Source organism: Nothobranchius furzeri, chromosome 2 (assembly GCF_043380555.1).
Source record: "Nothobranchius furzeri strain GRZ-AD chromosome 2, NfurGRZ-RIMD1, whole genome shotgun sequence".
Classification (NCBI taxonomy): domain Eukaryota; kingdom Metazoa; phylum Chordata; class Actinopteri; order Cyprinodontiformes; family Nothobranchiidae; genus Nothobranchius; species Nothobranchius furzeri.
Window position 1 is genome coordinate 74,763,192 of NC_091742.1, and position 15,798 is coordinate 74,778,989.

Sequence of the window (15,798 nt, forward strand, 5' to 3'; positions counted from 1 at the left end):
GTTAAAGCACTTGGGTAACTTCATTTCATGTCGTCATGTCACGTGATTACATTTCATGTGATTACATTTGGAACGTTGGTTATTTTTGCTTCATTTTTAACATCTTTAGATCAAACAGTAAAACTTGAACCATTAGTTTAAGTTGACGGATACAATGAAACGAGGATTAATTCAAGTATTAAACTGAACAACAGCCTGAACAGTTTCTGTTACAGTGGTGCGTTCAGGTGCCAAAAAAGCCTTTATGCTGTAAAATCAGAGGATCCTAATAAACGATCATTTAGCTACCTGGAGTTCTGCCTCTTGATGTCTAAGATGTCATTTCTGGAAAACAGCAGAAACAAAGTCAGTCTGATGCTTAATCATAATGGTTCTTCTGGTTTAACAACTTGGACCAGTTTAAAATGGATTTCCAGTTTAGTTTTGCTTCAGGATGCAACTATTCACTCAGACTGATTAGTTTTATAATCCATGAATAAACTCACCCTGCCTTCATAAGAAATTGACTGGACACACACACACACACACACACACACACACACACACACACACACACACACACACCTGATATTGGCTCAAAAATGAAATTTAACTTTTTGCATTTCTTCCTTTAGAAAGCGAATGTTTTTGTAACGAAAATACAGTACCAACACTACTTCAATACCTTTCTTTTACTCTCACACACACACACGCACACACACACCTCAAGCCCTGTGTGGACCAGTTGAAATATCTCGTTTCCACGGTAATCTGGCTGGAATGTGAAGGTGAGACACACACACACACACACACACACACACGTAAACAGTTTTTTCCAGAAGACGGGCAGGTCAGAGGTGAGTGTGTGTGCGTGAACCAGGAGGCTTCAAGGTCCCTCATCGCTTCCCTCGTTTGCGGTTCATTTTGACCTTTGACCCCAGCCAGGCGAGGCACACAAAGAGTGCAAATAATGGGTGTAGCATTTCAGGTGAGGGAGTCTCAGGTGTGTGTGGTGGGACAGCATGCATGTTTGAGGTGTCTGCAAGTGCAAAAGTGTGTTTTTCTGTGTGTAAAAAGTGCATTGTGTGTGTGTGTGTGTGTGTGTGTGTGTGTGTGTGTGTGTGTGTGTGTGTGTGTGTGTGTGTGTGTGCCTTCAACACTTGACCTTTTAGTGTTTCTTCAGCAGCCAGATGATAACAGTTTTTTATTTCAATCATCCTTTTGTCCTTCCTGTGGCCCGTTAGTCTCTGGAAACCACAGTCAGTGAGGTTTAGGGTCCACATAGCGGAACGCTAACATGACAAAAAATAAACAAAACAAAACAGGTCCGTATGTCAGAGGTTAGAGCCATTCAGGAGGCACACCTCCTCCTCGTCCTCCTCCCTCCTGCCGTCCTGGAAGGAGCGTATCAGTTGAACATGATGGACTCTGGATCTTGGTTCGCCATTTGAGCCATGTGACGAAGGATATCTTTTTTTGTGATAATACCAAGAAGGCGCCTGCAGGGGGAGACAAAGAGGATGAACGGATTTAGGGATGTGAAGAAGAGCAATGCAGGAGAGAAAACAACTCCTCGTGTTTTTGTTGGCAACCTTTGGAATAATGAGGATTTTTATTAGATTTATTGGATTAAAAAGGATAAAATCAACACCAACAAAAACACAATTCCCCCAGAGAAGCAGCGGTTAGGAGAAGGGGTGGAAGCAGAGCAGAAACAGCACCCGCTTCCTCAAAGGGTGACGTTTCAGACACTACCATGACCTTTTATCTTCAGCTCAAAAAGATGGTGAGACAAGGAAGAGCTGGAATGACAGGAAACAGGAAGAACTAGAGCAAGAGAAGTGTTAGGATAGGAGATGCTACCAGAGTCAGGGTACACTCAGCTGACTGTTAATGTGCTTAAACATTAGTAATGATCAGAGCGCGAGGTAGGATTTGGTGTCAGGTGAGGAGGATCATCTGAAGCCAGGCTAGCACAGTGGAGCTGGATCCAAAAGGTCCACACAAGGGGTTTCATTCATGTAATCATTTGAAGCCTCGAAGCACACAGGAGCGAACATTTGAACCGAGGTCTGGATTTAAGCGGTGTATGTGTAATGGAGGGTAGGTGGTTACAGCCACAGTAGAGGGGGGTACTGGTAACAGCTGACACAGATCAGACCGGGTTTGGGACACCAGCAACAGATCAGATCAGTGTTCCCACTGACACCAGCAGAATCCAGCCCTCTAATCCAGGCCAGCATAGGAAATAAGACTCAACAGATCAGTTAGGACTAATCAAGTATTTGTGGTAACTGGTGGTGAATGGCCGAATATGAACAGTTTTGGAGCTAGAAAGTATGGAGGTGAGACAGATCCCTGGCTTTTTTAAATTGAGTAAAACTGACAACCCCTCAGCTGGTTGAGAATTAAATCTGTTTCTGTGTAAACTTCCTTCCAACATGACTGAGACAGACTGTTTTGTGATTATTTCACTGTAGTTCTTGCTTATTGCACCTTTAATTTAGTTTGAAAATGAATTAGAGCTAACTATTGTTTACTCGTTTGCGTCGTTTCATTTTGGAGTCTCTCAGAATTGTATCATCACGTTAATCAAATACAAATTGAAAAAATGTCGCAAAGGAAAAAACCACATTTTTTGTAAAAAACTGCTAGAACTTTTTTAAATCAACAAAGCTTAATTTTAACAAGCAATCAAATAAAAGATAAACATCTGTTCAAATACCTGTGCGACAGTAATGAACTTTTACATGACTAAATTGAGAAGGATCGGACTCTGCTGGCTCATGGGAACACTGGCAGGTTAAAGGATGAGAGCTACCCCATCAAAAATCACACACTGATGAGCTAAACTACAGCTACAGGCAGCACTCGACACTCTTAACACACGCATCAACACTACAGGTGGAGGGAAATATCAGATTTCTACAGATCATCCCCCCCTTTGTAGTAAAAGAAAACTATGATCCGCTTTCCCAAGGCGGCTAACTACTCGCCAAGTTGTTGTTTAGTTGATGCCGTCGATCTGCGGAGACCCCCGGGAAATGGTTGGGTCATGCACAAAAAATAAATAAAAGGAAAGACCATACGTTAACTTAGACAGAAATCCGCAGGTGAGTACATTTGAGAATGAAGTGATGAACTGCTGTTGTGATGAAAGGGTGGAAGGAATCGTGAGTTTTTGACTGCAGACATGCTTTGCCATGATTACTGTATTCAGCCCAGATATATTCACACCCTTCAAGGGGACCTTTTATTTGATTCGTAGGTTTTGATCGGCAGTGGCAAGTGAAAAAACAAGATCGATGATCGGTTACTTAGGAGTAGATGACTTTGGATGTTTTAAGAATTAAAAGAAGCAATTTTTTACTTGCTTATTCCAGCCAGATAAAACCAATCAATCAAATTTGAATAATTTTGGGCACAACGAGTGGGTGTGGGGTGCTAGCATGAAGCTGCTGACTCAGCGCTAAGCAGAGTTACCGTTTAATGTAGTTGAATGGGACGAGATGCAAAGCTGCACTAAGACTGTTTAGCTGAGCCCCTTTCAGATAGAAAAACCTGCTTCAATAGCAGCTTTCTTTGACTCGTGACGTGACTAACAGTCAAGAGAAAGCTAAAGGAATGATGAGCTAATGAAATGATGGGATTTATAGAGATATGAGTCACTTTGAACCAGTAACTCAAACGAAACCTACATGGACGTGGAGTACCACCTGGGTTGATTCTTGGTCCTCTTCTGTTTAATGTGCTCTTACTTGGGTCCATCATTAGACAGCACACTGTATCTGATCACTATATACTGATAATAAACAGTTATATACATAGTTTTTCTATGAACTATCTCAACCTAATAAATAACCCCAATCAGTCCTTCGCATTTAATACATATTGGTTATAATTGAAGTTGGGCGATATGTAAAAATGTTTCCAAAAATTATTAATCAATCTAACAAATGACGATGAGTGACATATTTACACTAGTGACTTTTATATAATCACGATCATTCTTAATCAGTTTGCAGAAGCAGACCACAGAGGTCCTTAATTAACCAGCTGTTTTTACTAAATGTCATTGGTTATTGGATATGCCAGTCAATAATATACTGCACCACAATTGGTTTAATCTACAGAAGTGAGAATGGGGGCGGTCCTTCTGACCTATCGACTGACAGTTGAAGACTTAGCCCCAGCAGAGGGGGTGTAACCCTTCACCTGTTGGAACAGGTAAAACGTTTATCAGAAGTTTGAAGGAAATGTAAGGATGCTAACAAAGGTTATGATGAAAACGTGCAAAAGAGACACCTGAAGGTAAGTTTTATGTTTTCACCAGTATTATGTGTGGACGGAAGACTTGTTGTGGACGAACCATTTTATTGAAATACTTTAATTGGACCCTTGTGGATGTAAAATGTTTGTTTTTGTTGCAGATGGCTCTGGTTCGTCAATATGATATGATACGAGCTGGACATTATTTTGGATTCTGCATGGTTTGACTAAAAAGTTTACCGTGCCTACAGTTATGATAGCATCCTAGATTGGCATATATCACTGGAATTGCAAGAATCACAGCTTCCTAATCATGTATATTATGTATATGTACATAGAGTGTTGCAAAAATGATGCTGATTTGAGCTGGAAGTGTGCAACAGCCTGTCCACGAGATTAATTTATGACTTAGAAAAAGAAATCTTATAAAACGGTCGGTGAATGCCTATCATCGATGGTCGATGTATTTGTCCAATCACCCAACCTTACACATAATGATTTTTTAAAGCAAAACAATTAGAAATCAGTAACTTTAGGTTGGTCTTGAGCTTTTAAAGTATTTCATTTATGCTTTGTTGTGTCTTTTTCATGCAGCACATGAGGTCATTCTGAATAAAAAGCTTGTGGAATTAATGGGATGTGGAGTTTTATTTATTTGGTGTTATGAAACTTTTGCAAAGCTATGGCCGTTATGTTTACAAAAACATAAATAATGTGTGTTCAAGTGTTAGAAGAGTCACAGATAATAAAAATATACATAAATCAGGCCTGAAAGGGGCTCTCAGGTGATGAGGGTGACAGTTCCCACTGTGGTAAACAGTACTGGACCCACAATCACCATTAAGACTTCACACAGCGAGACCAATAAAACCAGAGCAGCTACAAACTACACACATGTAGGTCAGAGAGCATCTATCTGAAGGTGTTTCTCAACAACAAACCAACCCACCAACAGGAAGGGTGTGAAGTGAGACAGAAGGAGGAGAGCCCTAATATTACTTTGGGAACTGTCAAGAGGGGTTCACACCACTTTTCATGCATCCGTTCTGAGAGTTGTGGCCAAAGAGAAAGGTGTGATAGTGAAGGGAGGGGGGTTAAAGGTCACGTGTGTGAAAGGGGCGGGGCTAGTCACCAGGGGCTCCGTGTGCTGCTTGAGCTCCTCCAGATGCTCTAAAATATTCTTCTTTGTGATGATGCCCAACACAATCCTGAAACACACACCTGTTACTAGGCAGACTGGACACGACAACAAAAACAAATAAACACAAAAAAAGGAGGCAGAGAGAAAACAAACAGCAGCACAAATCATACTAAACAAAGTGATGGAACAAAAATAAACAAAATCTGATGTTAAAATGAAATAAAATTACTCAAAAAGATGTAAATTAGGTTCATGTTATAATAATAAGTGTGGAACTACTTTATCTTTCTACGGTCATCACTGAAAACCAAAAATAAAACAGAAATAAACAACAAATTAAAAGCTGCTGCTCTGTTTATCTCCAGACGTCACAGCAAACTAAGACACCAGTAGAAAACACCAAACTAGACCAGGAGGGCACCAACAATCTAATTCTTCTACCGTGGCAGCAGTTGTGTGTTTGTGATTAGTTTATTTTTTAGTCTGCCGGCTCAGAGCAGAGACAAAAGGAAGTGCAGCACAGTGATTAGACCGACTCATGCTGGGAGGCCATGCAACACCAGCCAGTGTGTACATGAGGGCTTTTATTTGTTCATTTGCCAACCTCATCCCATCCTTACCCGTTGTGTGTGACCAAGCACTGGCGCAGCCCCAGCTTTCTGAAAATGTCCACCACGATCTCCATGGGGGTGTGGTCTGTGACGGTGAAAGGGCTCATGTCCAGGATGGAGCGCAGCTTTAGGGGTCGGGGGCTGTCGGCCGGCAGGGTGGGGGCGTGCTGGGTGAAGTACACCCTGGAGTTCAACAAGATGCCCTCCTGCTTACGACGAGCATTTTCTGTCATGAAAAAGCATAAGTATAAGAATATTTGACATTTCGTCAATTAAAAAACAAATAAAGTTATCAAATTACAGAAGCTCCTAAAACGGGCGTGCAGCTTTACCTATAGCAATAGTAATGTCCCTGCGTAGGGCGAAGCCCACCAGTCTCTGAGACTCCTTGGACACGATCACTGGGAAACCATTATAACTGGTTTCATTGATGACGCTCTGCAGCTCTTCCACTGTCAGGTCATCCTGTGTCAGCACCGCCAGCGGCGGGTCACTGCTGCGGGGCCTCATCACATCCCTGGCCAAAGTGGTGTGTGTGAATTCCTCTTTAGCGTCCAGGAAGGGGTACCCGTTCAGACGGATGTGGGCCTCGTAGATTCCCTCTCGTCCAAATGCGTCCCCGACCCATTTGCTGGTCATGACGGCAGCCATGAGGGGGACGATGTACTCCAGACCACCGGTCAGCTCGAACACAATGACGACTAGGGAGACAGTCATTCGTGTGACACCCCCTAGGGAAGGACAAGAGTAGTTCCAATCTAAATAATACAACATCTCCCACAAATACATTGTAGTAAAATGACCAGAAAGACAGAAAGAGAAAATAACACCAGAAGATTCTAGACTAATTACAGGTAAGAAGGTCTTAACCAGTCCCACAGCATGATGCTGCCACCACCATGCTTAACAAATGGCTGTGTTTTTAGCTTTCCTCATCTTGTAAGCATCACTAAAGAGTTTCTAACACTATAAGGTATTGCTTTTAAACTGGTTTCAGTTATTTTTGAACCAGAAACTCAAGAAACTTCATACGGAACATAACTCTGCTGCCCTCTGCTGACCAGAAACTACACTTAGCCGTTTCGTGGTTCAGGTAGGAACTAGAGTTTTGTAAAATGTTTTGAGTTTAATAATTGATGTTCAATAAATATTAAGATATTTATTTACTTATTTAATTTATATTGCACATAGTGGGTGTTCAGTTGTCTTTTACAGTCAATGTGACGCTAAAATGTATATATCGGCCTAATAATCGGCTTTAGATATCGGCCATCTGCAACAAAATTCTTTAAAAATCTGTGTCCGCATCGGCCTTAAAAAAATCCATATTGGTCGGCCTCTAGTAGGATTGCTAATGGGAGATCTCTACCTGCTTTGTGGCAATAGCGGTTTACTCTGTTGGCAGCTAATATTAAGACTAGCAGTTAGCTTTTTAAGTTTGCCAATCATCAATAAAAAGAGAAGAAGGAGAAGCAGTTTGTTTTTCTGTTGGCATCGTGGCGAAGCCTGTAAGTAAAAGTCAGAGAGTAATATCTTTGGAGATCAAGCAAAGAGCTAACACCAGAGAGAACATCGGTGTGGCCTACACTAGTTTGGGGGAGCTAAAGGAGGCTACAAAATAACAGACCGATGGTGACCTGGCTTTATTGCTACTGGACTTGTAAGTAATAATATTGTTGTCCAACAGTGTGGATCTTTCTACTTCGTGATTTACTTTAGTATTAGTTGGCTCATGCTAGCGTTAGCTCGTTGTTAGCGCTACTTACAGCAAACTGCAGCAGGGTTGTTTATGACAGTTGTAATTCCAGTTTCAACCAGTAGGGCAGAGAATAAAAAAACTTAAGTGTTGCTTTATTAGTCTAACCTTAGATAAAGAATTATTCAAACTGACTTTCATGTTCAGGATGAGTGAATATAAACTTTGGACTGTAATTGTAGACGCAGCAGCCTAAATGACCTACCCAGACACGCTGCGGCCCCCACCATGGCGTAGAGCCCGGGAGTGATGCAGTCAGCTCCCACCTCGCACCACTCTTTAAACAGAAACCAGTCGTGGTGGTAATAGGCCAGCTGCTCCATGGCGATGCCGACGATTCGCCCTGCGATCGCCCCGATGGCCATGCTGGGGATGAACAAACCCGACGGTACCTACGGCCGAGACAGTGAGTCGTTTTATTTTACAGTTGTTAACAATCCAACAGTCTTCCTGGGATAGGTCCAGCAGGTATTACCTTCAGTCCAAATGTGAATATAGTCATGATGATTTTGAAGATGAGGGCCAGGCACAGCTGCCACATGGCGGAGTAGACGCCGGGCCCCGCTGGCCGGTTCGGGTTGTCAGTGAACGCTTTGCTGCCGTTCATCTGGCTGCGGTACTGGCAGAGCTGTGAAGATTCCAGCGGGCCGCAGTCAGTGAACAGCTCCTTTATCAGCTCGCTGGTGTTCTGACGCGTGTACGGGTTTGGGAACGCGACCACTGCTGTGATGGCTGCCACCAGGATCACCTCCAGCACTGGGTACTTACCTGGAGAGAGAGAACATAGTCACATGTCACACGAGCAACTACAATTACACGGAATCTGATGTATGATCCAAATCCAGGGCAGGGAGGTACTCGCCAAAACGCGTGGACTTTCGCCTCCGACACCAGGCGATGTTGGCCCGGATAAAGAAGGCACCCCAGAGCCCTCCGAACACCCCCAGGAGGATGAATGGGAGGAGTTCAAAGATGTACCACGGCGTGTGGTACTCCACGTAGAACAGAACCAGGCGGCTGTTCCCAAAAGGGTTGATGGAGCGAAGCACGAAGGCTGCCACCAGGGCAGCAAAGAAGGAGCGCCACAGAGTCTTCAGAGGGAAGTAGTAGCTCACCTGGAGGAAAGATGGGTGATTAATGGTTTACGTTACATAAGGAGCGTTTTAACAGTGAGCAGACGCACCTCCTCCAAACTGAAGAGAACTCCTCCAATTGGTGCTCCAAAAGCAACGGACACCCCAGCAGCCGAGGCAGCAGACAAAACCTGAGAGGAGCAAACAAAAACATCAACAGGTGTTTAAACGCACCACTAAAAAACAACCACATGGACTCCAAGGTAGTCACACGGTGCTTAAATATCCTATTTTCACCTCTCGCTTCTTGGCTTCGTTCTTGCTGTACTTTGGAAAGAGGTAGGAGAAGATGTTCCCACAGCAGCAGGCCACGTGGACCAGGGGTCCTTCCTTCCCCAGGCTGAGGCCAGAAGCCACAGCCAGAACCAGGGTGATGGTCTTGATCATCAACGTCCACTTGCCCAGGTAGCCCCGGATGATGAACCCGCTCAGGATTGTCTTGATCTGGAGGAGCAGAACTTAGTGCTTGGTTCCCAACAGGTACTACAGTTAAAGAGCTCTGAAGATGTTTGCTCGGTTTGGTATAACATCGAGCGGTCTGTTAAGATTTCTAACTGAAAATTAACCTTTAACAGACGTTTCAAAGGGCCGTTAGAAAGCTGCGTTACCAACGTTCTCCTCACCTCAGGAATCCCTGAGCCACAGGCGTACGGAGCAAAGACTTTGACCAGACAGACGGCCAGGAAGGCGAAGGACAGAGCCCAGTAGATGTACATGAAGTAGTTCATGATATATGAGCCGGGGCCCTGCAGAGAGGGAGAGGAAGAAGTCAAAAATGATGAGTGTACATCTGGGGGAACAGTCAAACTTCGAGAGGACTAGATATTTGATGCCTTGGTTTGTTTTTTGGCAGCAGAAACATTTCGTCTACCTCAGCCTGCCCCAGTATTAGCTCAGCCCAGCTCTTCCACTGCGGACACTTGTCCCTCTCAGCAAAGGTGGTCTCGTTGGACGTCCAGCAGCACTGCTCGTGGTTGAACCACATGGCGCTGAGACACACGCCCTCCTTCAGGTCATTCATCCAATCGGCAGCAATGTCAATCAGGCCAGCCAAAGCCCCTAGCAGGGGGACGGAGACAGGAGAGGACAGACGTCAGGCAACAGGAACCCTTAAACCAGCTTCTTTTTGTTACTTTGATCTAATAAATGTAAGAATAGACAAAACTGACTACATTTTGCATTTTCATCATACGCCCTGGTCATATATAAAACACAAGTGTTGTTGCAGTGTCATTTCAACGAGTCCCAACCCAGTCAGAATCTGGTCTTAACCAAGAAAGGCTTAAATGTGTCAGGCTATCCAGTAACATGAGGAAACTACTAAATTACCGACACAGATGTCAAAAAACGCTCACAGATTTTCTCCGTTATGGTCCCTTCTGGTCAGATTGTGTCTAAAACGACTGGAGCGTGTTTGGTGAGGCTCTACAGGACCGACTTGTGAGGAATGCTCATAAAAGACGTGCAGCAGAAAACAGAGAGATGGAGCAGAAAGAGCCTGGAGGCAGAGCATGTGAGTCACCAGTAGAGGAGAGTTTACTACCTGATGCCAGGCCGGTGAGCGTCACGACCAGCCAGCCGGACCAGGCGTCGTACAGGCTCTTGGTGAACTCCCATGCGGACTCTTTTTTTTTGCTGTTGATCTGAACAGAAATCACAACCCATCAACACAAGTGGGTCAAAGGTTGGTTTCTATTTAGTAATCTAGTAGTTCGTTAAACTATGAGACATCATTTCCACTGTCGCTACAATAAAAATGTTTATGATACCACTTGACATGAAGAGGGCAATAGCCGGTCATAAAACTAAGTATTCAAACACTGGCGCTTACCCTCTGACAGAAGCCTCTGAGGAAAGAGTGCTGAAATACCGAGTCATTATTCGAAAAAGTCAGTGTTTAATCTTTTTGTAGCTTGAGGATCATTGTCCTTCTACAACGGAGATGAAAAATCTATGCAGGAAATATATTTCATTTATATTTGATTATCATTCTCCAAAATAATGGTTAGCTTGAAAATAATGTGAAAAGTTGCAATCGGTACCTCCTAGATTTTACTCAAAGGATGTTTTCTCTCCACCATCTTCTCTGTGATCTTTAAAGGGAAATTGTAATTTTGTCCGTTGACACGTTTCCCAGCGATAGACAAGTTGGAAAAAAACATTTTTAACCAGCCCAGTCATTCTCCTGACCCGGCTGTACTCCTTTAGCTTTAGCTTAGCATAAAACACTGTAAGTGAATGGATCCAACTAGCATTGTGAGTAAAAAGGTCCTCTGTGTTTACAGAAGCATGCGTCTTTCGGACTGCCAGTGGAAGCTTACAGCTGTGCGTTGTCATAAAGTAGTCCCAAATCTAAAATGGCACCTGTGGTTCCTTTATGTTACTAATTATTTTCACTTGTAGTCAGTCTGATCATTTAGGTCGCCAAGCAGAATTGAGATCCCTGCTGAGTTATTGTAAAGAAAGGAAAAAATCGTTAATATAGCACCTCTCAAGATAAAAATCATGAAGCGCTTCACAAAAACAAAAAATGTAAAATATAAAAATGATTTATTAAAAAATGTTAGGAAAGGGAGAAAGAAAATGAATAGGAAAGAGAGAAATCGGTGGATCCCTGGAAAAGCAGAATAAAACCAGCTCAGTGGTCTAATGGTAGTGTGTCCGCCCTGGGACTGGGAGATCGGGGTTTGATTCGCGGTCGGGTCATACCAAATACTTTAGAAATGGGATCCAATGCCCCCCTGCTTGACACTCCGCTTAAAGGGGTTGGATTGGGGCGTTAAACCACCAAATAGTTCCCTAGCGCAGCCACTGCTGCAGCTCACCGCTACCCTCCATAGGGATGGGTCAAATGAGGAGGTGAATTTCACTGTGCGATGATGACTATGTCTAAACTTTAGTAGAAAGAACAGAATAAGGAGAGGGTGGTGATGATGGTCACACCAAAGCCAGTCTGAATAGGTGTTTTCAGCTGCTTTTTAAAGGAGACCACTGAGTCCACTGATCTCAGGCCCAGGGGGAGAGAGTTCCAGAGTCTGGGGGCCACAGCAGCAAATGATCGGTCACCTTTGGTCTTTAGCCTGGTGCTGCACAACCAGTAGGCTTTGGGTTTGGCGTGAGAAGAAAGCTGACCAAGAGAGACTCTGAGTTTAAGGACTTTTCAACCCACAATGCTAGTTGGATCCATTCACTTACTGCGTTTTATGCTAAGCTAAAGCTAAAGGGGAACAACCAGGTCAGGAGAATGACTGGTTCAAAATTTGTTCTCCACTTATCTAACTCTGGGAAAAGGGTCAGATAAAATTTCAACTTTAGGTGGAATAATCCTTTAAGCAGGAGGAAGCCTGAAGCTTCCTGTCCACCAGGAAGGGTTTCTGTTACTGCTGACTGAAGCTTAGTACTACTAAGGCTGTGTGAACGGATTGTGAAGATAACTGTTAGTTCGGAGGATGTGTATGATTCATGCAAAACAGACCGCTAACTCAAACATCTCAGGTGTAACGATCTGTAAAGATCTTTTCTTACATAAAAATGTCTCGTTTAGATTTAAGAGAATCCTGATATTCTCATCCTTACCTTTCTGTGTCTCTCTCGATCCTTACACTTCTCGCGGACCCAGTCGATGGTGTGGAAGTCGTCGTAGGTGCCCACTCCAGGAATGGGCTCCTCCAGGAAGTCCAGCAGGTGGGTAGAGCTGCTGGGGCCCCCGCCCCCATTAGACATGGTGTAATTAGACCCTGAGGAGATTATGAGAACATTTAGAGTCCGAGTTCCCACACCATGGTACATTTAGATCATCTTAAAAACGTAACCACTGATAATCCAAAGGGAATCATCTCTTTGTTTTCATTACAAGGTCTTCTGTCAGTCAGTGAGATAGAAAACTGGAGTTAAAAGAAAAAAAATGAGTTCACTCCATTATGACTGACATCTGAGTCACAACTGATTGGTTAACTTGGTCCATGTCTATAGAAAACAGATTTTTTCAAATGGTTCATTGGTGACCCCGTTATACAACACATTCTCACATCCATGGTGTCAAAATATGGCGCGTGTTTGACCAAGCCTCAATATATGACGATTCGGGACGCCCCAGCGCGTCAGTAGACAACGATCAGGGACATGCTGGGTCACGTGGCTCCACTGGCGTCTCTGTTAGACGCGCAAGGTCACACGGACATTATTCCACTATTTGACCTTTCCCTCACCCCTATCCTAACCTTAAGGTCCATAAACTGTGACCTTATGGTTAGGATTGGGGTGAGGGGAAGGTTAAGTAGTTCACAAGTAGTTCTAATGCCCGTCTCACCACCGGCGTCGGATACCGACGCTCTGGGACGCTGCGTCAGCTGTTTGTCCATGAATGTCGTGTCCTGACGCGCTGGGGCGTCCCGAATCATCATATATTGAGGCTTGGCCACACGCGTCATATTTTGACATCTTGGGTGTGAGAATGTGTTGCGTTATAGGGTCGACTTCAAACTCAACAAGAGAAGAAGAACAGGTCTTTTGGGTTGTGTCCATTCAAATCCACACAGCAGTTCATGAGATATTTTGCTAAGCAAAACAAAAACGTCAGGACTATGGACCTACCCATTTATCTTATTTACTGTTGGAACAAACACCTAATTAGTCCACTGGGTAAGTGAAAGAAATGAACTCATCTTCCTGAACCTGGTTCTACCAGTTCTGAAGGCAGCCATAACATGACCAACTCATTTCTACACACATTTAAGAAGCATGAAAAAGCAGCAAAGAGGCTCAATTTCTTTACTATTTACATCACAGGATTTACACAACAACCAATTTGGTAACTGATGTGTCGTCATCCTTTGAAACAGATCAACTACAGATGGATAGTCACAAAATAAATTCAAAGAAACATTCCTTAAACATCTAATTTTTGTTCATGGGCACTGTCTGATTAAGTGAAAAGGTTTAAATCATGGTAAATGGCCTGTATTTGACATTGCGTCTTCTAGAGTCCTGGAACCCCCCCAGGCGCTTTACAACACAATCAGTCATTCACACCCTGGTGGTGATGAGCTACATTGTAGCCACAGCTGCCCCCGGGCACACTGATAGAGGTGAGGTGGCTGTACACAGGCAGGGTAGGTTAAGTGTCTTGCCCAGGGGCACAACAACAGCCGCAGACTGAGCGGGGCCAACTCCTATGCCACCATCACCCATCTCATCATATTAGAAATTAGATGTTTTGTTGTTTAATGGTAAGATTTTAAGGGGACCTTTCAAAATAAGAAATCAATCCTACTCAAGGATGTGCCAATAAAGACTCAAAGCAATGTCTGAGTGACAAATTAGAAAAAAGCCATCTAGTGACATTTGAAACAGCAAAAAGGCAGAGCCTCCTACAAGAAATCATCTGAAAGACAAAGACTGTGGTGTGTGTGTGTGTGTGTGTGTGTGTGCGTGTGCGTGTGCGCGCGCGTGTGTGTGTGTGTGTTTAATATTGAGGCGAAATGTATTCTCCTGGTCTGGGGCATTCTGCAGCATCAGGCTACTTCCTATAAACATGGTTGTATTTTGACAATAAAATCATGTCCACTTGGTGGAAGACATGCATTCTAAATACACGTAGACTCTGTAAAGCTAAACTGCACAAATAATGGGCTCTGATGTGTGTACAGCTCATACCAGGATGTTTGCCGTTAAAGAGGAGTAATTTAATAAAAAACAAAGAGAAGGTCATCCTACGCCATGTTTGTTGTGTAACTGAAGCCAAAGTTAAACTGTCTTCAACATCTGTCAACAAATCGAAACAATAGTCTCACTATTCACTAAATTGACAGAAAAGGTTACCGTGTTGTTCATCCTTATCGGAATAGAAAGTTACTTAACTTAGCATGAGGTTTCGATCATATCGTGAATTACCTGTCACAACCCAGGGAGGGGTCGATGACAAAATAACAAATGAGATAAACAGCAAAAAAAAAAATCCAAGTCACAATTAACACACTTGGTGGTTAAACTATAAAGCTATTCACCAACAATGACATCCTGGTGAGATGCTGGATTTAACCAATTTGACTTGCATTAAAAGTCTCATTCAACCATTTTTTTCTCAATAAATCTGCTGTGGTCTCTAGCGTGAATGAATGCCTTGTGAGTCGTTTGCTGTGAAAAAAGCTCAGGTGCTCCTGCTATAAGGAGTTGAAGTTTGTCGGAGGAATAAGGGGCAGAAATCGACTGTATTGTGAGTCTTACTCTTTAATAATAGTCATGATATGCAAATGTATCGCCTCTCATTGGCTAGCAGCAATGTGACAGATTTTACCACAGGATGTCATTTTCACTTCATTTCTACATAATGCACATTTCAAACTGAATTTAATTGGAAAACTCGGGCCAGATGCTTCCAAGACACATTCAGGGTTTTCACGAGATGCCATTGTTCTGTCAGAGTAAAAGTGGTAAAAACTGCTGCCACCTAGAAGTAAATACAGTAAATATTTGCATGTAAATTCTCAATAAAAATTGATCCACTGCTTAAAATATTGACTCAGTATCATAACAAAACACTGTGATATCTCAGTGCATCAATTGTTTTTAGATCTCCGACTCATACTAGACTAAAAATTGGGGATGCAAGAAAATCTTGATATGGCAATATATCACAATCTCTTTTCCTGCGATAATGTATGAATATTCAAAAGCCGTGTATTAAATTTTTGGACGAATTTACATGAAAACATTTGTGCAGTTTTTTTCTTTTGGTGCAATTCAAACACTGACAGCTAGTTGGCAGCAGAGCGCAATGGGCTTTGTTTCCACCACTGAAATGTAAATCCCTCTATTACAGTTCAGATACCTCATGTTAAACCTGTTAATTATCAGTTTGGACTGTTTATTGAATTTTTCTACGATAAATTCTGTCTAAAAAAATTGCTA

At 43.0% G+C, this 15,798-nt stretch overlaps 1 protein-coding gene across 7 annotated transcripts in view; it reads right to left on the minus strand.

Moving 5' to 3' along the window:
- Positions 1-1,112: 1,112 nt before the first annotated feature.
- The window catches only part of clcn3 (chloride channel 3), a 48,594-nt gene continuing 33,908 nt past the window's right edge, over positions 1,113-15,798 (minus strand). For 4 of the 7 annotated variants that reach the window (XM_070547949.1, XM_070547950.1, XM_070547951.1 and 1 more), the window contains 13 exons: positions 12,466-12,626; positions 10,433-10,532; positions 9,761-9,948; positions 9,513-9,635; positions 9,127-9,333; positions 8,940-9,020; positions 8,619-8,871; positions 8,232-8,524; positions 7,962-8,148; positions 6,333-6,731; positions 6,010-6,226; positions 5,381-5,456; positions 1,113-1,478 (listed from right to left, as the gene is read on the minus strand). In XM_070547949.1, the coding sequence (XP_070404050.1) occupies positions 1,314-1,478; positions 5,381-5,456; positions 6,010-6,226; positions 6,333-6,731; positions 7,962-8,148; positions 8,232-8,524; positions 8,619-8,871; positions 8,940-9,020; positions 9,127-9,333; positions 9,513-9,635; positions 9,761-9,948; positions 10,433-10,532; positions 12,466-12,626 (2,450 nt within the window). In that variant the 3' untranslated portion in view covers positions 1,113-1,313. Of the gene's footprint in view, positions 1,479-2,975; positions 3,005-5,380; positions 5,457-6,009; positions 6,227-6,332; positions 6,732-7,961; positions 8,149-8,231; positions 8,525-8,618; positions 8,872-8,939; positions 9,021-9,126; positions 9,334-9,512; positions 9,636-9,760; positions 9,949-10,432; positions 10,533-12,465; positions 12,627-15,798 lie in introns of all 7 variants that reach the window. The other 3 variants (XM_070547953.1, XM_070547955.1, XM_070547952.1) reach the window with 2 other exon arrangements.